This window comes from Electrophorus electricus, chromosome 2 (assembly GCF_013358815.1).
Source record: "Electrophorus electricus isolate fEleEle1 chromosome 2, fEleEle1.pri, whole genome shotgun sequence".
In the NCBI taxonomy this organism is placed as follows: domain Eukaryota; kingdom Metazoa; phylum Chordata; class Actinopteri; order Gymnotiformes; family Gymnotidae; genus Electrophorus; species Electrophorus electricus.
The window spans coordinates 25,681,411-25,704,887 of NC_049536.1; the positions used below are offsets into that span (position 1 = coordinate 25,681,411).

Here is a 23,477-nt window from a genome sequence, read left to right on the forward strand (position 1 = left end):
GTGTGTGTGTGTGTGTGTGTGTGTGTGTGTGTGTGTGTGTGTGTGTGTGTGTGTGTGTGTGTGTGTGTGTGTGTGTGAAGTCAAACCCAGGTCTGACAGGACATAAGCTCTGACCACCAGACCAAAGAGCCAGCTCTCTGGCATAGCAGCCCCAGTACCCATTTAAACTTCTTAAATGACCATCTCCATCACACCATCCTCCCCCTTTGGAGAGTGAAAGTCTCCAGGTGATGTTTCACTGACAAATGAGACAACGTCTTTTAGCACAAAGGGAATTGTAGGTTTCAGTGGCGTTGAGATGTAAACAGATGCAATCTCCAGTTTTTTCAGTGGTTCCACAGTAGATGGGCCAGGGTAACCTAACCACTTTTTAAAATTAAAGGCAACACTTTAATACACTTAATTCTAATTTTAATTTATCTTTTTTTGGAGTCTGGGTGAATATTCTATTGCAATTCGCAAAAGAAATGTCATGTTTAAGAAATGGTAAATCTAAAAAATGTGATAAAAACATGAATGGTTTCAGGAAGGATAGACAAAATGAAAGGAAAGTTCAAAGAAATTTGCTCATTTTGAACAACTAACCCTAATAACAAAAAATACTGTCAAGAAGGTCCCATGCTCCTTTTTAAAAAACCACTATTTGTACCAGTAAGATGAGGCATATGGTACAGAATGAATAGCAGAATGACAGTATCTGGTGACTTTATTTTAATTTAATTATCTAGATAGTACCTTCCTGAGTTCATGGTGAGAGGAGTGTGAGTATATGTGCAAATACTCCATGCAATGAAAATAAAATCTGTATATTTATTTTGATGTACTATATTAAATAAAGCTATGGTTTTCATGTAAAGTGAGATTGTTTTTCCTTGTCATTGCATAAAGGATATTGTAGCAGAATTACTTGCTTTTTTGTTGTTTTTTTTGTTTGTTGTTTACTTTTCCCATTTGTACAATTGGACTGTGTAAAGACCAGAGCTGGGCTGTCTGCTGGAGGAGGCACAGGGAGGCCTCTGTAGGCAGGGCACACCTGTTCTTCTGCCTACTTGAGAGCAGCTTGCGGGCTCCTTGGTGCTCGGTCTTTGCTCAGTGTTCTGGAAAAAGACAAGGCAGATGTTTCAGGTGCGGACCTCAAGGGCTGTCTCTTGGGTCTCCTTTTTCTCTCAGCCTTCAGACTTCTAAAACTTGAGTTGCAACATTCTTTCTCAAGTTCCCTCTACCCCTCACCCGAGTTCTCACACACACCCCTAAACAAGCTGGAAACAGCCATTAAAATGACTTTGCAGGATTTTAGTACCAGCCATTACAAAAGTCAATGCCACTGTTTTGGGGTAAGCATTTAACATAACTTCTCTCAGTCAGACACTTCTAAAACAAACCCATAAAGGAGCAATAAGTAAGTTTTACTGCCAAAAATTAGCTAACAGTATTTCTGAAAGTGAGTCTTTATGATGTTTACTTTTTTCTATAAAGTGCATCTCACATGAGATGAATAATCAAATTGCTTTGTAGTTCTCAAATTATCATGTTTATAATAGATTTACTACAGAATCTCTGAAACATTCAGGTCACTAGGTGTCAGTATAATGCCTGTTTCATGACATAAAGAAGAATCACTGGAAAAATGATTGTTGTTGGGTTTTTTTTAAAAAAAAAAAAAAAGGTTTTAAGGAATAGAAAAATACCACACTATAAATATGTTCAGACCATTTTGAAATTAACTCTGGGGATTTGTATTAGATTTGCATTTGTTTTTTAATTAATTGTGCGGAAGCTCTGTTGAACACATTTCTAACTGCACTACTTGATAGAAACCAAAGGTCAATGTCACATTTATTTCTGTCCAGAATTAACCAAAGGTAATTGTACTGGCACGTAGAATCTTTCACATCTAATAATAAATCTCAAGTGAAAAATCTAGGTTTGATTTTAAATCATTCCTTAAGCTTTGAGCACAGCATGTTACATTACCAACACAACAAAATCGTTCAGAATAAAGTGTTTTTTCTACTAAAGTCCGGCAGTATCCATGAGCATCTCTGGCAGTTTGTGGACCTCATTAAATGCATTAACCCATTATCCTCTCATATTCTGAAAGGTTAAACTATTTTAGTGTAACCAGCAACCTTCCATTTACAAGTCAAGTACCGTAACCACTGAGCTACCATTGCCCAATATTAGTAAATAATAAATAATACATTTAAATAATAGTTTATTTACATTTATTTTTGTTTCTGCTGTAAAGCACTCTATTGTAGAGAGTTGTGGATAACAACTATTGTAAAGAGGTTACTCTAAATAAAGTATTTCCTGACTGACAATAATTCTCATTCTGGTTACATACTACAACTGGACACAGAAGGCGTATTTCCGATATGAAATGCTATGACATTTATCTCAAGCAGTCACAGAAAAAGTACTACACATATTTATTTCTGTTAAAATAGTCTAGTAGGATTATTAAAAAAAAAACTAGGATGCCATTTTTTCAATATAATGTAACAGCACAGTATTCATATATATCACACAAAAATAACTTTTTTAAATAACTGGCTTTTTAAATAATTTTTTTTTCTCCATAGCCTTTAGTCTTCCCCATGATTCCAGATGTTGAGCAAGTATCGTTTAATGAAGGTTTGTGTGTTGACTATTCATGGCCAGAAACAAAATCTATTGGCATTAGGCTAAAGGCAAACACAAAGACAGAATCTCAGATTGCATCCGTCTTCATACAGAGCCAGAGCACTGAACATGTTAGAGTTTCCTCTGTTCTTACACAACTGATATACTCAACAGTTGAGATGAGGTAAATCAGGCAAAGATGCCTCTTCCAGTCTTGTAAAACCGATTATTACATGATCCACCCCATGCAACATGATCTTTCAGTCTGTCTCCAGTGCATCTTGAGCGACCCGTTGTTCCTCATAAAGGAAATAGAAAGAGGGTTCAACCCTACACAAATATACCCAGCAGTTTTCTCTCCTCAATGTATCTCTCATTTTATAAGATCAGGGCACTGTAGTAGTCTAAAGTTTAGTTGGCAGAAGTATCAAAAGTTCTTTTAGTTCACCAAGTTTCATTTCATCAGTTGTTTTATTAGAAATGAAACTAAAATGTGTTTTAATGAAAGCAGAAGACATCATTTCTGTAATTCTCAATAAACTGCACTTAAGAGATTAACTTTTCAAATTAGTAAATTTACTCCATGACACAAGTTCTTAAGGACTTCCTTGAGTTTCAAGACCTGCAGTCACATAGGAGTAAAGACAAACTATCAGAATCCAGTACACCTATTAAAAAGACGTGAGTTAACATGGTTTCTGAATCTTGTCCATTCAGTTCATTCATTTATCAGGAATGAATTTTACTCTTTATACTCTAAATATTTATCTAAACTCTAAAATAAATAATCATATCACACGTTGTGAGTTAAATGTGAGAATACCACTTCTTGGTATTCTTTGCAAACCAAATTGCCAGCATTTACATTCACATTTCCAGCATTTTTCCAGCATGTGTCCCGTGACACATATTATATTTATCAGTGAAATAAAGTACGTGAGGTTACCCAGAAGTCTGCCTGTCAGCATGCTCAGCCTGCGTTGAGGCCTCTCTTAGTAAAATATGAAAACTGCCAGCTCAAAAACTCAACCAGTTTCCCCCAGGTTACTGGAGGAGGGTTCAGGAAAAATGTCGGGATCTGAAAATAAAATTTTTTATTTAGTAGTTTTAATGAATTTCAAAACATCATCTTATTTGTTATCTTTCAAGTTATATAAAACAGAAAAAAACTGTTAAAGCTTGCTAAATGAGAGTGAAAACAGTTTACATGAAGCAATGAATATAGTACACAGCACTAACTAGTGGAAAATATCTTCTAGCTGACATTCAGTGCAGTGCGTGTTATACCAGAGAACAGCCGAGTGGGGTAACACCACAAGAAGTGAAGTAGTCTGGGTTTAAAACACAAGAACATGCATTCAGTACAAGGTAAGCAATACAGTTGAAATGAATTAAATTCAACTTTAAAATCCAGGTTAGGAACCATGAATGAAGAAACCTTGAGAGGAGCCAGACTGAAGAGGGGAACTCCTCCTCCTTTGGATGACACAAGATAGCAGTGTTTATAAAGAACTGAGTCAACTAAAAAAAGTTGGAAAGTTCACGCAGGTAGAAGGCAACAACCCCAGCAGTTGGAGCATGTCAGAACTATGTAGGCAGGGCCACAAGGTGGGATAGTGAAGCAGGATTCAGTACCCGATTGAACTGACTGCTGTGGACATCCATGACTTTGCAGTGTCAGCTACAGAGAGTAGACTTAAAAGTCTAGCGGAATAATTGTGTACTTGGAAAAGTGTATGGGACAGTGTGTTTTAGTCGCACTGTTAAATCAATGGAGAGTCCAGGCTGATTTAGCCGGGTGTCAAAGCTGATCAAGTGCAACTGTTCCACAATGGGAAGATAAGAATAAAAGAGAAGAGAACACACAGTAATTAGGAATTTACTTACATGGCATTCACTGCTATAAAATATACTAATGCTAGTTAAAGAGCGCCAGTCTGAGGAGTCCTAAGCCACTGGATGTATGTGCTCTGCCATCTTACAGTGCTACCCTTATACAACATCTATGCAACACATCCCGTAGAATAACTGTGCAATCCTCATTCTATCTGTGCAATATGTATTCTATATGTGCAATACATATTCTATCTCTGCAATATGTATTCTGTAAATATCTGTGCAATGTTTATCATAAAAACAATTTTTGCCTTCCATGCACATCTATCTTTCCTGTTTCTGGGTTCTGCCTCTGACACTCCAGTGTTCCCCATCCTGATCTGGTTTTCCAGGTTTTCCAGTGAGCTGAGGACCAAATAAAAGCAAGAGACGGGAAGAAAGGCATTGGTTTGGATGCTGGTTAATATATGTATCTTGTATATATTGTCCTGTATACAGTATTTACACACTGGTGGTAGGGAGTGGCTGTCATTTTGTTTGGGTGTGGATTTATCTCTGTTTGTATCACTATAGTCAGTGTAGTCATTGTGTGCTTCTTTTTGTTAGCTTGTTGGGTTTTTGTACATACCTGTACAAAGTAATTATATTTGAATACAAATATCCCATTTAGACAATTTCCCTATGCTACAGGTACAACAAATCTGCATAGTCTTTTGTGTAAAAAAAAAAAAAAAAAAAAGCATTGCTTTTGTTAAATCAGTTACATTGTGGCTTACATATCATTAATCAACCATGATGTTCAACAGTTGTTTGGAAATCTGGAAACTGAGGGACTCACTCTGAAAAACTCTAATCTGCTCTCACACTCTGTCTGCCTCCACAGTCTCATCTCGTCTCCAGAACAGAGTTTCTGATGGAAAAGACCAAAAAACAAAGCAGTCAAAAAATTCCCTGACAGTGAGCTTGAGGAAGGATTGTGACGGTTTCTGGGTTTGCCTGGCTACTGCCAATGATTCATTCCTTTCTTCTGTCCAATGTCACCTGGATTGTAAGTAATGTAATGTGTACTGGCTGCAAAACAGTATAATGTAGATGGCTAGACTTGCCTTGAAAACAATACCTGCGTTATCCACCATGGATAATCAACAATCCTGAGATTGGTGGTCACTTAAATTTAGGCTTGTAATTAACTTTGCATGGCAAGAGTATATCAACTACAAATCAGCAATGATTGCTACTGAGCACAAATCTAATATTCCACTACTTTCCTGTATTGAGCTTTCAAATGAGAGGTTCATTTATGTAGTTAAAGTTAGGGATAGTTTGGGTTAGGGTTAGAGGTAGTTTGGGTTAAGGTTAGGGGTAGTTTGAGTTAGGGTTTGGGTTATTTGTGTACAGTTTAACTTAGATGAGCTGGCTTTCCAGTATTGTTAGCTGGTAAATGTATCTTGTTACTTAGCTCACTAGGTCTCTAGCTCTCTAATTCTGCCAAAGTCTAAAGCATCTGAGGTGTGGCAGTATAGTCAGCTACCTAGCTAGTGTGCAGAGATTAGGCTATTTTTTTTTTCAGAAACAGGTATATATGCCTTATCTGATACTATCTTAAATACTATCATTTGCTATACTATGTTACTGTGAAATAGTACAGTAAGGGCTTAAGTAGCTGTAGGATTGTACTAGGTAATTGTTTTGTAATCATTACAGGATGCCTACTATACATAAAGAAATTGTCTAATGAATATCAGAGGTCACTGAAGGAGACACCTGCGTCATATTATATATTAGACACTGTATAATATATAATATGAAAGAAAAGACCTGGTGAAAGTCCTTTTTATGGAAAACTTTACAAACAAGGACCCTGAAAAGTCAGAGTCCAAAAAGAAAAGTCCAAAATACTGTGGAATCTTGTAAATATCTGTTCTATAGAATTGATGTACAGTTCGGGATTATGTATACATGTTTTTCCGATATGTCTATTCACAGACTCTAGTTGATTCCAGCAACAAAAAATGTTTGCCAATTTAAAATGGCATTTGCTTGCAACTGAAATAGGAAAGGCCTAGCATTCATCAATATGTTTTGGTGGGATGTTCTAAACTGTTTATACACAGCCTTGCCTGTCATATTACCCACACAAAAGCCAAACTGTATGGAGCATGGTGCCCTTCCAAAATGTGGACATTTGTCACTCCCTTTATCTAGTTCTTCACAACTGCATAGTCTAAACAGTGTGTGTGTGCATGTGTGTGTGTGCGTGTGTCTGTGTGTCTGTGTGTGTGTGTGTGTGTGTGTGTGTGTGTGTACGTGTGTACGTGTGTGTCATTAACTTTTAGCTGTTATTAACTATTTTAGTTAGTTAAACAATTATTACTTTAACTATTATTTAACTAATGTACAACATGGTTACATTGTCACAGACAATAATTTTGAGGTTTCTGTGTACATAGAGCAGAAAGGAAAATCAGATGACTCAATAGTTACAGGAGAAGCTCATATATTGTTTCATTTTATTTAGGAGAAGCTCGATCTTAAATTTAAATTTGCAGGCTGCATAATTTAACCATTGAAATCAGGTTCTTTTTTTCTAGATTTTTATCTGTGTACAGTGAGCATTTTCTCCACCCAAAGCATCATGTGAAGTGATCCACCAGATGACAGTATGAGGTCAGGAGTGATCCACCAGATGACAGTATGAGGTCAGGAGTGATCCACCAGATGACAGTATGAGGTCAGGAGTGATCCACCAGATGACAGTATGAGGTCAGGAGTGATCCACCAGATGTACTTGCATGCTTCTCTTCAGCTGTTTCGCTTGGTTGTCCAGCTTCTTATGTTTCTCCATGACAACGCTGTTGGTAATTGTATTTTCATAAATGTCTTCATTTCAATTCTCAATGGTCAAGATAAATACGAAATGTACACGAATTCTTTTTTGGCTCTACAACAAAAATTCAAGATCGCAACTTCTTGAACACGACAGGACAGCTTCAAATGTGGCCGCCTTGACGTTTGCACCACCTCAGTAGACTTGTTGCAAAACTGATCTGTGCACTTGTAGAGGGATCAGAACTAGAACAGGTCTATCTACTGGTTATCCTGTATCTGTAGCCATTGCTTTTCTAGTTCGCCTTCTCCGTGTTTGTGTTTAATTTCCGTATACTGTTCTTTTTTTATTATGTATTCTGGTTTTGTGTCCTTGACTGATTCCTCAGTTTATTCAACCCCGGACTGGATTAAGACCACGGATAACGGATTTCCCCCTGATAAAAGTCGCTTTCCTCAGTGTTTGCGTCCTGCCTCTGTTCACTGTTCGTTAAATTCCGTCAATTCTTTTATTTGTTTTGGGATTTTGTGTCATCCAGGTGTGAAGAGAAACAAAACTAAACTAGATAAATAAAATAATGTGAAGTACAGGTTTGCCTAATCCAGGTCAATGGAAAATGTCATCAAATGCAGAACCAGTTCCCAAAAGTGCAATATGATAGTTGACACTAATAATATGAACACAAATAGTATATATTGTTACTGTTGTGATGTCTGTTGTCGGCCAGAGGAGGATGGGCCCCTTTTAAGTTTTGGTTCCTCTCAAGGTTTCTTCCTCATGCTGTAGGATGTTTTCCTTACCACCCTTAGTTTGCTCACTGGGGGCTTGGACTCTGACATTTGTAAAGCTATTTTGTGACAATTGTTCTAAAAAACGTGCTATATAAATACATTTGACTTGACTTGAGTTTCACCACTCACCTGTTCCACCTACAAGGCAAAATCCTGGATCAGGTATCGACTGTGGCGGAGGGGTCCAGGCTTGTATCGTCCTCTTGCACACATCTGTGTTTCCACTGTGCACAAACTGCTCGTTTCCATTCTGTTACAGGTGAAGTCTGTCAACAACTTCCTCTTTTCTCTCTACAACTGTGTGCTTTACTCAGGTATGGAGGAATTAATTTGATACTGACATTCCTATTTTTAACTCCATCACCCTCTAAATGCAAAGTCTGTGTCTATAAAGATGATGTTGACACTGGAGGTCAGAAAAGCTTTTTTTGGTCTCTTTCCCACATCAAACCCCAAGCCAGAGAGCCAGACAACACAAACCCATAGCCAGACACCCAGAGAACACCATGGCCATGTGTCTGTGTATTGTCACTCCCTTTATCTAGTTCTACACAACTGAATAGTCTAAACAGCGTGTGTGTGCATGTGTGCCCACACTTGTGTTTGTGTATATGTGTGTGTGTGTGTGTGTGTGTGTGTGTGTGTGTGTTTGTGCATGTGTGTGTGATTCCTCTAACCAAACACACTTTTCTGGTTACAGAGTATGGGATTAGAAAGTTCCAATTTTTATGTAATGTTGGATTAGAATGCTTCAGAAAAGGTTGGCTCACACTCACACTCTAGAAGAACACCTAGGAATCCAAAATTGCTAACCTGGTGTGGGTGAATGGTATTTACACTTTGACTGAACAATGACAAGTAAGCATTCTCATATGGTTAAATCTTAACATTGTTAACCAAATGATGTGACATCTTGTGGAAGAAAAGCAACAGACATATGTTTGCTCTCAACAACCAGGTGCCAGAACCAAAATGCTTTGAAAAGACTGTTAATCTCTCTACTATGTGTACCAGATCTCAGACAGGGAGCTCAGACAGAAACTCTGAATGAATAAAATGATAATACTATCCAGTATTTTTATCATTCCTGTTTTTTTTATCATTATCATTATTCATAACAATTAATAGTGTTTAAAGTGAGAAGTGTATGTAATAAATGATGACAACAAATGTTCCATGCAACAGGATTATAATCCAGTATGTTTTAAATATAATTTAAATAAACATATCCTTTTCAAACTTTAAACTGTTTTAACATTCTCTGCAATAAGGACACACACTCATATACACAGACAAAAATTTGGATTATACAAATTAACATTGACATTTGTGACCCTAATGGCTGAAGCCAGCTGTGCAACCAGCACTTTCTAGAACACAGATGGATAGTATCAGAAAACAAGTGCACATTTTCGGAATCACATTCACAGGCTCTGGCCTGAATACTGCACAATATCGTTGTAATAATTATTGTTTATTCCAGTAAACTTCCTTCCATCCTTCCTATAACAACACCATAACTAAAAGAACAGCAGAGTGCTTAAACAGAGCATAAATGTTATAAGGCACCATTTACTAAAACGTACAGTGCCACCTTGCTGTAGTGGGTGTACTGTATACTAATGCTTCTATTGTTGCAGTTGTAAAAAATGCAGAGATTGCCTGTGGCTTTAAGAAGATAGATCAACACATACACAGTACTGTAGATACTCAACCCATTTCATGTGAATGCAGGCCTTTGTCACATCAGCCAATTTCATTTGAATGCAGGCCTATGTCAAATCGTATTTGTGAGTTATTATCATACCCAAGTCAGTAAGGACTAGCTCCAGCTTCTACCAGCATGTCCATTCCATTGTCCTTGTTGATATGCTCAAGCATTCCAAACTCCTCTGGGCTTAAAGGTAGCATGATTTCCTGCAGTCTTGTGCCTGAACTGGGCACATAAGAAGATTTCCACAATAACATTTTTTCACTTTTGCAGAACTGAAGCACTGCCACTAAATGCATTTTCTAAATGCTCATTTATTGTTAGGACTAACTATAACGAGCTGTTAATAAGTTTTAACTGCTGCAGCTTTTAACTGCTTTTAGATGTAAGAAAAGCAAAGCAAATGTTAGAACATGTGTGTACCTACATTTCTGACACTGGAATCATCGTTCTCCTTATATACAAATTGATTGGTTTATCAGTGTCCATGTTCTCTGGATCTGAAATCATAACATTTAACAAACACTAAGTTTTAAGAATTTACCCAACACTAATGTTTAACAAACACTAACATTTAACAAACAATAAGTTGCTTCTTTTTGTATTCTGCCTAACTGCCATGTGTCCCTGGTTGTTCCATGACACATTTGTATATACAAGGGGACCTAAATTTTTTATTTTTGTGTCTGCTTGTATTTTACCGTTAGGCTTGCTACTGTAATGGCGGCCGAAGGCGGTGTCCCTAGGAATGCCTGGATACAGGTAGAGCAGAGGGCTTTCTGGAATGTTTCCAGCGGCCATTAGTCTGTAAGTTCGGATAATGTCAGGGAACGTGATAGAGGCGAGATCTGTCTTCGTGTAGGGCTTCACAGAGTGCAGCTGTGGTTCACCTGTAGGTTTCACACATAAACACACATATATTAAAAAATGATATATATTTAATATTTTGCATTTTATTTCTCTTTTCATGTTGCAAATACTTATGGTTCCACTCAGATCATAGACACACACACACACACACACACACACACACACACACACACACACACACACACACACACACACCGTTCTGGGACTGCTCCACCCATGTTATGGTGATTCCTCCTTCTTTACACGTTTCGCTGAAACGCAGTAGGAAAGTGCCTGCATGTTTGTCTCGCAGCAAAGCTTTCTCTTTGTCTTTACTAATGAAGCCCATGATTAACCTGCATGTGTGTGTGGATAAAGAAAGGACAGAGGACAGTATTTAGTTATGAACCTGGCAGTACCTTCCAGTTTTACACCAAATGTTCGTTGCCTGGGCATAACTTTGGACAACCGGTTGTCGTTCTCAACTCGTGTTTAAAATCTGACCCGATCTTGCAGATTTTTCCTTTGTAACATACAAAGGATTCAGCCCTTTCTCTCAAAGGAAGCTGCCCGGGTACTTGTACTCTTGTAATCTCAATGCTAGACTACTGCAACTCACTACTTGCTGGTCTTCCTCTAATAGCCATCAGACCTCTACAACTACATATACATACACATACACAAGCACGGCAAATTTACTAGAAACATCAGTATTCCCTCTTATTCATGTACATCAGCCAATCGTGTGGCAGCAGAGCAATGCATGCAGTTTTGAAGTCATGTCTTGTCCAGAATGCAGCAGCATGACTGGTTTTCAATCTTCCAAAGTTCACAGGTCACTCCACTGCTGCACTCCCTCCATTGGCTTCCAATAGCTGCATGCATCAGATTTAAAACCTTGATGCTTGCCTACAAAGCCAAAAATGGACCAGCCCCTTCATACATGAGGTCAATGGTCAAAGCCTGTTCTGTACCTTGAGTACTTCAAACCTCAAGTATGGCTCGGCTTGAAATACCATGCTTCAAGTCTCATGGAAGACAAGCATCGAGGCTATTCTCTGTCCTGGCTCCTAGATGGTGGAACAAACTTCCGCTTGCTGTCCAGACAGCAGAGTCCCTTGCAATTTTTAAATGCAGACTAAAGACCCATCTATTTGTGTAATATTTAAATGACCACTGATCCTGCTCCTATGTTGACTAAGTGAAACTCTAGTCCTTATTGCAGGGTATTGTTTATTGCACTGATAGTTTTCTGAGATAGAGTTTATGTATTTTGCACTTCTAAGCATCAGCATTGATCCCTGTATTTCAACAGTATTCTAGTTCATTGGTATCTAGGACTCTAACCTACTGTACTGGCTAGGATGTATTCTATGAGGAAATAAAGCACTCTTCTAAGTCACTCTGGATAAGAGTGTCTGCCAAATTCCATAAATGTAAATGTTTATCTTCTTATTATTTTGAGCAAAGTACTTTCAGTAAAGGTCAGTAAAGGTCACCTCAGAAGGCAACTCGGAAGAAGTCCGAGTTAAACTTGTTAGAAACTAAAATCACCAAATAATGGACATGTGGAAGATGCTGCTCATTACTGTTGAAATGATTTTTGTATTGATTTTATTCATTCTACTTTAAGAAATATACAATTATTTGTAGTAAAATGCATGTAAATAGTACATGTTTATATATTTTTAAAAAACCTATTTGTATATATGTTTGCATGCTATAATGGGATATGCTCCCTGGAGCCCTCTCAGATTCACCAGGACATGACTTCTGCCTGTTCACGTCCTTCTACCTGTCTATATACTCTCTTTCTTAAGCTCATCCTTAACCCCCTTCTCACTTACAGTGTTTTACTGTACTCCTCCACTACTCCAAAATCCTCACATAGGAAAGCAGCCATAATGTTTAGCAGTTTATTCTTTTATACAAAAATGATTAATTGAGGCAAGGTTTAATATTGTATTAATGCAACATTAAATTACGATTCATTTTGCATGATGCATTGATTTAGAAATTGAGAACTGTTGAAAAGGTTCAACTGACCTGCAATTGTTTAAATAAAGCGTGACTTGAGTATACTGTATATCATCCACACTTGACAAACAACTCTCATTATTTTCTCTAGTGAACATAAACATCCTTATTCTGCAATTATTTGCTACAAGATTTAACGTCAAGAGGTTCTGGAATAAGTATTAAATATGAACCTTTTAGTACTAAGCATTAAACTCAAAATCCTTGGGTTAATAATAATATAGCTGAACAAAATCAAAACAGACATTAAAAAATCTGGGATATTGTTGTATTCCTCCACATTTAGTATAGTATTAGAAATGTGGGATATAATGTTATTAATATTTTAAGATATATAATAGTATGTACATAAATATGGTGCCACATTGACCTAGTGACTGAATCAGATCTGCAGGGTTTGATTTTTCAGGTCTTTGTTCTTACCCATCATTCCAGATGTTGAGTAGGAATCGTTTAATGAGGTCCAGTATCCCGTCAATCCAGAGCCAGAAAGGTACACCCTTCTCATTGGCAGCAAGCTGATTAAAATAAATAAATCAATAACTAAATAAATCAATAAATCAATAAAAACAGACTGGGTGAATTTTCAACCATTCTGTTTTTCCTTACAAACATAGTTAAAGCACTGTACACTTCAGAGCAGGTCTCACAGCCCTGGTTCTGCTCGTTAGCTAAATATCATGAAGCGATGACTATAGACTAGTCATTAGATGATCTGACAATATATGCCTATCCATACTGTGTGAGTTATACAACACTCATACAACACTAGCTAATTACCCTGCTCCCATATAGCACTCAGCAATCACTCCTACTGAAAACACCCAATGCTCATGAACAGAATTAAATATATCTCAAACCGAGTATTTTCAAACTCAGTCTGTGTATGTTTTCTGAGTTACACACCCTGCAGTTATCTTAGCAGCATCCAGTACAGTGACTCGTTAAGTTCCTTTTATTAGTATTTTCTGACAGAAGTGCAACAAACAAAAGTATGTTCCTCTAGGCTTAGCAGATGGGTTGGGCTCCATCTTTGTCTTAATAATTCAGTAACCTGAGTAAAGAGCATTAATATGCTCACCTTCATGAACTTGCTCCAAGAGATGAGTGTTTCAGGGTCTCCTTGAGTCTCTGGACCTGCAGACACATGGGAACTAAATCAAACATGTTTTCATAATGATATACACTTATTTAAAAAACAAGTAGGTTAATTTAGGCCTTTTTTTAGCTTTTCAGCTTATTCTGAAATTGAAGATGAGGTCAGAATGTCAGGAAATTCCCTCAATTCCTTCAGAAAGAAGTGGTTCCACTTTTCAGTAATAGTTCTGTTAGGGTATGGCCCCTCCTCCCAAACATCTCCTCGTGTGTTTGTGTGTGTGTATGTTTGTCTGTGTGGCCACACCCCCACGTGTCACACCTGTTTGTAATTATGTTTATTTACGTGTGTATAAAAACCCCTTTTGTTCTGTTGTCAGTGTCTGAGGTTTCGTTAGCCTATGTGCTTTCATAGTCTTTGTGCTCGGTGTGAATAAACCTATGTGTCTGTTCTACTCGACTCGTTCCTGCATCCTGCTTAGCCTTCTTGCCTTACAAGCTCTCTATAATCTATAAAATGACACAGGCTTTCCCTATTTAAAGTTTCATGGATGCATCCATTTTTTTTTTAATTGAAGCTTTTACAGTCTTGTGATATTGGTTAGTGTAACACAATATGTGAGGCTCACCAAGAAGTTTGTCTGCAAGCATGCTCATCTGTTCTGTGCTGAGGCCTCTCTTAGTGACGGAGGAGAACTGCCAGCTCAAAACCTTGGCTAGCTCGGCCCACTTCACCGGAGGAGGGTTCAGGAAAAATGACAGGCTCTGAAATGAAATTGATTCTTTCAGCAGTTCGATGTGAAGGTCTTGGTAAGTGATGCTTGTTGGAATCTATTTAGGATGGCAAATCACCTGCTGGAAAATATTACTTACCTGACAGTCAGTGCAGAGCATGTTATACCACAGAATAGAGGCCCAAGCACTTGGTAGCTGGTTGATATGAGAGATGACCACGACCGGAAGTGACGCAGTCTGAGTTTAAACATACAGAGATATGTATTCAGTACATAGCATGCAATACCATACCTGATTATCACATGATTTATAGTAGATTATTACCTATGAAAAGAGACAGATCAACATAGTAATAATGCACTTGGAATGCAGAGTGTGTCAGTCTCACCGTTAAATCAATGGAGAGTCCTGGCTGATTGAGCTGTGTGTTGAAGCTAATGGAGTGAAGTTCCTCCATGATGAGAAGAGGGTTCTAAATGACAGTAGAGAACATTCACTAATTACACACACACTAACTACACCCCAAACTCATACAATACTTTGAAATAAACACAAAATACTTAACTAGAGTTTTGTTCAAAATATAGCAGCTGCGAAAGTACATATAATAGAAATCTTCTACATATAATACATAACTCAAGAGTTACCTAGTGCAGATTTACAAAATATTCTGAAAATCACAAAAGCAAGTGGACTTTTTTAGATTTAGAAATCATTTACTTTAAATGATCTTCAAGCATTAACTGTGAAAAGCTTTTTTTTTTTTTTTTAATAAAGAATCCATTTTATTTTAACCCAAGAATAAGATAATATCTATTCTATAAATAGAACTGTCTAGGTAAAAGTTCCCAACCTCATTTGTCCTGCTTCCAGCCGATTTCTGTTCTTTCAGTTGCTGTGGTTAAATAGAAAGAATGCAACTCTAGTCATATTCGGTATTTATATTGGTAACATGGAAAAGTTCATTACAGTTGTCAATTTTTGTAACTTAAAAAAATCAAATGAATCAGCTGGGTCTTGTTCATACCAAATGTCGGAACTCAGATGACAAGCAACCATTTGATTCTTCAATGTTCATGACTTTAGAGCTAGTCCCCACAATATAGAACCTACGAAATCTACATTAGCAGATAATTGCTGCATGTCAGTCAACATATATACATGTATATATATATATACATGTGTACAAATTGTACAACTGACTGACATAAGTGCCACTCAGAGGTATGTGCATAATATGAACAGTATTTCATTCACTTATAAAATAATTATACAATTTAGCCATTTCTTAAAAAAACATTTTTTTACCCATACCCCTTGACTGTGCTCTTTTCTGGTAAATCCCTATAGATCAAAAAACACAAGAATAAAGTTTTAAAAAAAAGGGGGGGGGGGGCATATAAAATACATGTAATTTCTTCTGATATTCCCTCTTTATTCTGGTATTCCCTCTTCGGAACTTACTTGTCAAAAGCAGCTGTGACTTTAAGATGGCAGTTGAGCTCTGGTAGCATAACCAACAGCCTGTGGACAGAGGAAACCACTGTTACTTGTATTCCTGGTGTGGCCTTTGTTATTGGTGCTGTATGGAAAGTTTTTCTCTGACCAGATAACCTCCTGTATGTTAAATGGAAACTAGAAAGCCTCTCTTAATCTGAATAAAGTCAAATCCTTTGTTCTGAATTCTCCTTTATGGTGTTTATTTGAGCTCAGATGAATCAGAACGAATGCTGTTACATCTGAGGCATCTGGGAACTAGGCAAACCAGCTAATAGTGCACCTGAGTTTGACTGTGAACTGCACCCCCGTCTTCAGCACCAGGGGTCTCTGGGGATGCGTTGGCATGCAGGGCTGCCTCTCCACCACAACGGAGCTGAAAGACACGTCATAAGCTTTTCCTTACTGCACTAGTCTACGGTCTCACCGTGACCAAACCAGAAGCGGAGGCCAATCCCACCACCTCTGGAACCCATAAGCGTGACTTACCTGGTGAGCAGGTTTGTGAAAAGCAACAGGGCCTGCTCCTGCAGCGAGCTCATGCCTACAGCAATGGGGTCGTTTTTGTAGGTGAATTTGTGCACCAGCTCCTGCAGCTTGTTCAGTTGCTGCCGTGTCTGCTGCAAACACTCTGCTACTGTTGTGAACCTGAGCAACACATCACATTGGCTTGCTGAATGTATATTAGTGCTTTGATAATTAAAGGTATGAAAATTTGTAGATCCATACAATTTTTTTATGTTGTGATTTCAGTTATATTATATTGCATATTTTTCTAATAACACAGATTGTTTGCAGGTTGTTTGTTTTGTTCTACAGGCATTCCAAGATATTTACTTTTAAAAAGCACTGTATTTAAGAAATGTAATCACTTCAAAAACTATATAATATGCCTAAAATTTGCCTTAAACTGATGGAATATACCATGAATTTTTCATTGTAGTTATTTGTATCTTCTGCTAATACTTTATTTTGAGTGATCCTTTATAAGTGATTAATAAACTCAAAATTAATAAACAGAGTATCTGTAACATTGTCAGAAATTAATCAAGATACCATCACAGTCAAGTTTACTCACAAGTGGAAAAGGTCAAGGGTTAGACACCAGCGATCAGACTTCAATCAACCCAACTAACCTTAATCTCAACCCAAAGATTAATCCTACCCCCAACCTTAATGTCAACCTAAAACCTAATCCTAAACGTCATCCTGGATCTAATCCTGACCCTAACCCTAACCGGTTAATATACAGTTTCAGAATGATGTCAACAGCATAGCTATAACAGGTTGTTATTATAATAAGATGGTATGTATTATATCTGTTACATGTTCAGTGACTACTCAGATTAACATCTACATATATGAATTTGGATACTCCAAATAAAACAACTGAATTTATATGTTACTTAACATATCTGTTGATATGTTACTGAGAGTCTGATGAGAGTTTATTTACTTTAAAAAGGACCACTCAAAATAAAGTGTCACCCATTTTTTGATTCTATACTTTTGTTTTGTTTGATCCATGCTGGATGGTGCTGCTGTGGCATGCAAATTTGGATGTGGATGAATAAAGTATTACTTGTGTAATCTGATTTAGACAGATAGGACAGCGCCCCCTAAAGGCCCTCACCAGCTCTGCAGCTGATCCAGGCAGGCATTTGGAGGACCTCCGATGCAGGCCATTTGCTGTCTTTGTTTCCACTCAGGGAGCTCCACTGATATAAGAGTGAACTGGATTTGATCCGCTAACTTTAGCACACGTGTTAATTCAGTTACTACCACCTGCACACACACACACACACACACACACACACATACACACACACACACACACACACACACACACACACACACACACACACACACACACACACACACACACACACACACACACACACACACACAAAAATACACTGAATTATGATGACCCTTTCAGTTCTCTGGACCTACTGATGCTAAAGAAGCAAAAGTAGTCTGTCGCTAGAGGTCTGCAGCCAGATCTTTTACTATGGAAAACATTTAATACTGGAGTTTAGTGACACTGAATCACATTGCTAGGAGGTAATCATGAGTTTAGTTAAGGTATAGGCCTTTCTACATGTATAGAGAGAATAAATACCTGGTGGGAACAGTAGCTGTGTGTTTACTGTATATGTGAGTCCAGGACTGTCTATGAGTTGATTCTGCTTTAAAGACACAAGGTTTTTTTCAGGTCCTACCTCTCTCGTGCTGTTGAGCTTAATGAACATCGCCCTGATCATCATGTCTTCCTGCTGGATCTCTTTGGCTATTCGTTGACTCATTTCAGACTCCACTGAAACCATAAAGGATACGAGTATAGGTTTTCTGACATCTCCAGACAGATTTTGATTAATTAGGTTTTTATTTTATGCTGATTTTTTTGTGTTATGACATCTGGAACTGTTTTAAGCCCCTGTATACAATGCCATTTTTACTGTAACAATGATTGTTTTACCATGTAAAGCATGTTTACAGGCAGTAAGAATTACTGGAAATATGGCGCAATGGACTATATGATACAAACAGGGATTCTGCCTTCATGAAAACACCAACTTCCTTACCCTGACTCTGTAAAGTTTTCCTCTTGAAGTCATGCTCATCTTGAAGGTCCTCCAGGGCCTGAATATCCTGTTCTGCCTCCTGGGGAAATTCATTTTTTATTGTTATAAGCTAGATCTAAAACACTACATCAGATAACTCCATGACAGTATGAGGTCAGGAGTGATCCACCAGATGACAGTATGAGGTCAGGAGTGATCCACCAGATGACAGTATGAGGTCAGGAGTGATCCACCAGATGTACCTGCACGCTTGTCTTCAGCTGCTTCACTTGGTTGTCCAGTTTCTTCTGTTTCTCCATGACAACGCTGCCCTGTGGTGAGCCTGCATTCTCCTAGTAAACCCAACACAGACAATTTCATTCTCTCTTTCTCATTCTCATAGCAAATTCCAACAAAGTCATTTTCTTTCTCATTCTCTTAGCAAAACCAGCATGAAGCCGGAGAACAAATGAAGGCCTTCTTCTTCATTCTCCTAGCAAAGGCAACACAGTCAACATCATTCTTTCATTCCTCTAACGTCAAACCCAGCATGGACAAATTTCTTAACTTCCCTTTCATTGCCTTATTTCTACAGGTAAATGAACTGAGAATTTGTATTTTCTTTGATGTTGCTGTAAAATATGATTATAATACTGTAAAATGACCACGATTGTTGATGTGAAAAACTATCACATACCTGTGTTTTAATAGCAGATTCCAGAATCCTCTTCTCTTCTTTTAGGCAGTTGGATATAATCATTGCCATCTGTACTGGATACTCCTGAAAGTGCTCCTGCAAGGATAATAAAACCATTGTTATTGGCTGTTGCGTAAAAAAAAAACATAAGCATATGGTTGTTGCATAAAAATAAAATGACAGCACTGAAGCAGATTGAACAAGCATGCATGGGCTACTGGAGGAAGGTATTAGTGAGGGAGATGAGGTGAATTGTTCTGTGGCTCTGCACCTGTAGGTTACGTTTTATCTTGCGGATGTTGTGCTGAAGTAGGAAGTCGTTTTTCAGGCTGAGACGACTGTACTGCTCATCCAGTTGACTCAGGAGTTCATGGAAACGCAATGTTGCTAAGGAGACGTTAGCAGCCACGGCATCCCTGCACCACATAGTCCCAATAATAAATATCAGCAACAAATTAATTTCAGAATGTCTAAAAAATGCAAACTATATTCTAAATCGAAAACTCAGAGAGAGCTTATGGTGACAACAATGATGCTCAGAGAGTGTTTAAATTACAAATAAGCCCCAAAAAGTATGGTGTTGACTGATCTGTTATGACCTGCATGTGCAAGATAGCATTTTGTATCTAAATACAACATATCTGTACATATCAAGCAAAATGTTAAAGACTCTGAAGAAAACATGCTAACAGTAGAATAACTGATTTACATGGAACTGAAATGAGCATTAATACTCATTTGTGGTTCACAGTACAGATAATGTTCATTTTCAGACTAAGATGAGATGAAAGGCTGCAGTCTCAAACTCTAATTGATTTTACTGAAGAGAGAGCTGACTGAAGCTGAGAATGGCTGTTCCAAAGCTGGTGTGATCCAAAACAACAATAACAATAAAATGAGTAAATGAAGAGAATAAAATGAAGAGAAAAGCCTGAAGAGCGAGAACTTAACACTGCTTTGGAAATGAAAAAAAGCAATCATCTCTTGTTGTAGAGACATCTGAGGAGAGTTGGAGACATCTGAGGAAGTTCTATGAACACACCTAACAAAGAGAAGTTACTTGGAACAGTGCATAAAACCCACTTCCACTCTCTCTTCCTTTCTCTGTTCTTCTCTCCTTCTTTCTCCCTCAACACATGATATGTCCATAACCACATAGCTGAAGGTAAGTTGTCCCAGATGACCATACCATGGCGGCTACATGTTATTCAGTTGTCAAAGACGTGCTGTGTAACATATCATATCTCACCAGTCATGGCTCTCGATCCACTGGCTGAGGTACTGACGGATCTCCATAGGGAAGACATCATCATAGAGCTGGTCCACTTGCTCTAGATAGCTTGAATCCAGCTGCTGAAGCTGGTGCCAAAGAGCCATCTACCAGCAGAGAGAGAGACATATGGCTAATGAAATATACCTACTAGTTGTCTCTCTGTCTTTTATCCCCCTACATTATTCTTCATGTTTACTGTTTTATTTTACATAATTTTAGTAATATCAATCTATTAATATCTATTTTCCACATTACAGAGACAACAATGTACTGGACGGAGTACATTAAAACAGGAAATGTGTCAGAATAGGAAACAGAGGGTAGTGTCCTTCCATGTCATTACACGACTTAAACATGGGTAAAAGGGGATAAGTGGTATAAATAATAAGAATAGATCATTAGCATAGATAATTAGATTGTGTCGGAGCAGTACATCAGTAATAGCTAAGGCTACTGTTCAAAGTAAAAGGACTGCAAACACACATTTGGTCACACTGTCAGTTTCAATATTGAAGTACCCTTACAATAAAATAACCTACTTTACAAGTTGGACGGCCACTTTGTTTTCTAATATCTGACTAATAAATGTTATACTTTAACTCAAATGATGTGAATTTTTCTATTTGTGTACTGGTGCTAATTATTTTACCATCCATAATTCCCTATATCTTACACTATTATACAATAACATGCATTAGAAGAGATAAAGATGTCTTAAACACTTTAACCAATTTGTAATTGTCAGTTAATTGTGTCTAATTTGTGTTTGTAGATTGAGTTCTGTGCTGACCAGATCATTAGCTCTGGTTCAACCATACGCACCACACCCTATTTAAGATATCAGGGCTATGCAAGAGGATGAGTCTCCTCCCCCTTAACTGAGAGTCTGGTAATGAGTTCCAAAACTGCCTATATTGCATTTAAGGCATAGTTTGAGCATTATCTGCCAAGTCTCTGAAGGCCCAAAGGTAATTCATGCAGTGAGGTATGCATTATCACATACTTATCATGCTAAATGTACATATACAACTATAAGTTGTACAACAGCTCCATTAGAGCTTCGCACAGGGCTCTGCTTACTCTCTTCACTCCAGCCACACACAATATTGTGAGCTCTTCTCAGGAGTCATCAGGTAGGTACCTCCCTTCAGCAGTGTTTCGCTGAATTAAGCCCACGAACTCTCTAGGAGGCTCAGCAATAAGGTGTGGCATCCCATACTCACCCCCCCTCCTTCAAGTTTACTTTTAAAGCCAGAACTCTTTAAGCAATATACCATTAACAAACACAACCTGTAAAATCCATGATGACTTTCCCGGGGACTAAGGCCGTTCCCAGCCCCACTGGCACTGTTAATGAGTACACAGCGCCGCCGGTCCCACACGTATTTACCTATTACAATGTGTGTTCTCGAACACAACAGAACCACCCTGGCCTCCCCAGTGACTAAAGCCAGCACCATTAATGCCTGCTCCATGCCACTGGCTACATCTGGATCTACCACTTTACCCACATCCCTAACTACTCCACCTTTACAGTGCATTACTCCATCTGAGCTCTCCTTATTCACAACCACCGACTAGCACTTTCAGTTACTCCTTCACAGATACTCTTCAAAAAAGTCTGTTCAGGCACAGACTGACAACTGTCATAAAAACTTGTGACAGTCAAGAGCTACACAGCTACATGCTGTATTACAACTGACTGTTTTGTCTGTTTGTTTAATCAGTTAGTCTGTCAAACAAACGTACAAATAAATAGCTGTTTCCCCGGCTGCTCCATCCTGTGAATATGAGGCTAAAGTAGGGGATTCAAATCATCGTCCTGGAGAACTTTGTCCTACAGATTTTCCCTGCATCATACATGGTTGTGAAGAAATCAATATCTTTAATTATATGGTCACTTTTTATATTGTCAGGGATTATAAAATCCAACTGATTTTTTAATCTAAGTATGTACTACATGACTCTACATGTACTAGTCACATTTGGCATTTGAATACACATGTAGTCATGTATTTAGCACTCAAAATTAACTGACTTCATGACTTCTTTGGGATGAAACTTGCAACACAACAGATATTTCATACTAACTAAAAATGATCTGTCAGTACATAATCGTGAAGTAATCTCTCATATTAGGTGAATAAAGTAGATATTCATGCATTCATAGTAACAATCCTTTCAGTCAACTTGATACCATATTTTTGTAACCCCCAAATCCCATTACTAGTATACAATACATTAATTCTACAATTAATTTTAACATCAAATGACCTAACTAAACTCACTACATTCTTAAGTTTTTGCACTATAACTCACCTTTAAAGCGCGATTTCACAATGGCAATGGAAAAAAAATTGTGTGCTCGAGGAGAGTTTAATTATTCTGACAGAGCTTCTGTTAAACTATAAGGTCTAAAAGTTAGACATACCCAGCCTTCTGACTATTTCAACCTATCAAAGCGGTGTCTTCCTTTTGAAAGCCAATCGTCGATGAATGCGCGCTTCATAATTACACCCATTTTAACGTTGGCTGTTCTATGAGATGAGTCCTCCCCTTACCGAGTGAGAACGGTAACTCGGTAGAGAATAGAAACTTACGCAGACATATGTAGTACAACAAAACTACTGCTTCTGAGCAGGCTGCAGCTCAGATGTTGCGTCTCTCATTGCATTTAGCGATGTTCCGCATAGGCATGAGCGCTTGAAGAGTCCAGTGCTCGCAAGCAAGCGTTCTGCTTATTTTTTGCAAGGGTTTTTGTTTTTTCAAGTTGACGTGAATGCCAAGTAGTTTATCACAATATACAAATAGCACAATAAACATAGTAACACAATTCAGCTCCAATTACGTCTTTTAACGACTAGCTAGTGCCTCGGCAGATGTTGACAGATTAGCTATGGCGCAATGCAGCGTTGGCGCGGCGGGGTTGGATTCACTGGA

General features: G+C 38.0%; 1 protein-coding gene across 3 annotated transcripts; it reads right to left on the minus strand.

The window, feature by feature from the left end:
- Positions 1 to 9,251: 9,251 nt before the first annotated feature.
- stat1b (signal transducer and activator of transcription 1b) lies at positions 9,252 to 23,420 on the minus strand. Of its 3 annotated transcripts, none has more exons than XM_027016442.2 (23): positions 23,138 to 23,420; positions 20,514 to 20,641; positions 19,536 to 19,680; positions 19,265 to 19,360; positions 18,831 to 18,920; positions 18,589 to 18,667; positions 18,226 to 18,320; positions 17,637 to 17,788; positions 16,493 to 16,651; positions 16,287 to 16,379; positions 15,971 to 16,030; positions 15,821 to 15,850; positions 15,534 to 15,624; positions 15,360 to 15,401; positions 14,895 to 14,978; positions 14,645 to 14,743; positions 14,401 to 14,536; positions 13,758 to 13,813; positions 13,100 to 13,194; positions 10,856 to 10,995; positions 10,492 to 10,680; positions 10,218 to 10,290; positions 9,252 to 10,015 (listed from the first exon to the last, which is right to left on the minus strand). In XM_027016442.2, the coding sequence occupies exons 2-23, from the start codon at positions 20,639 to 20,641 to the stop codon at positions 9,892 to 9,894; spliced, it is 2,256 nt and encodes a 751-aa protein (XP_026872243.2). In that variant the 5' UTR covers positions 23,138 to 23,420; the 3' UTR covers positions 9,252 to 9,891. The 3 variants fall into 3 exon arrangements, with proteins under 3 accessions (XP_026872243.2, XP_026872242.2, XP_026872241.2); XM_027016441.2 differs by lacking the exon at positions 23,138 to 23,420 and adding an exon at positions 22,969 to 23,110; XM_027016440.2 differs by lacking the exon at positions 23,138 to 23,420 and adding an exon at positions 22,857 to 22,958.
- Between the last annotated feature and the right edge of the window lie 57 nt (positions 23,421 to 23,477).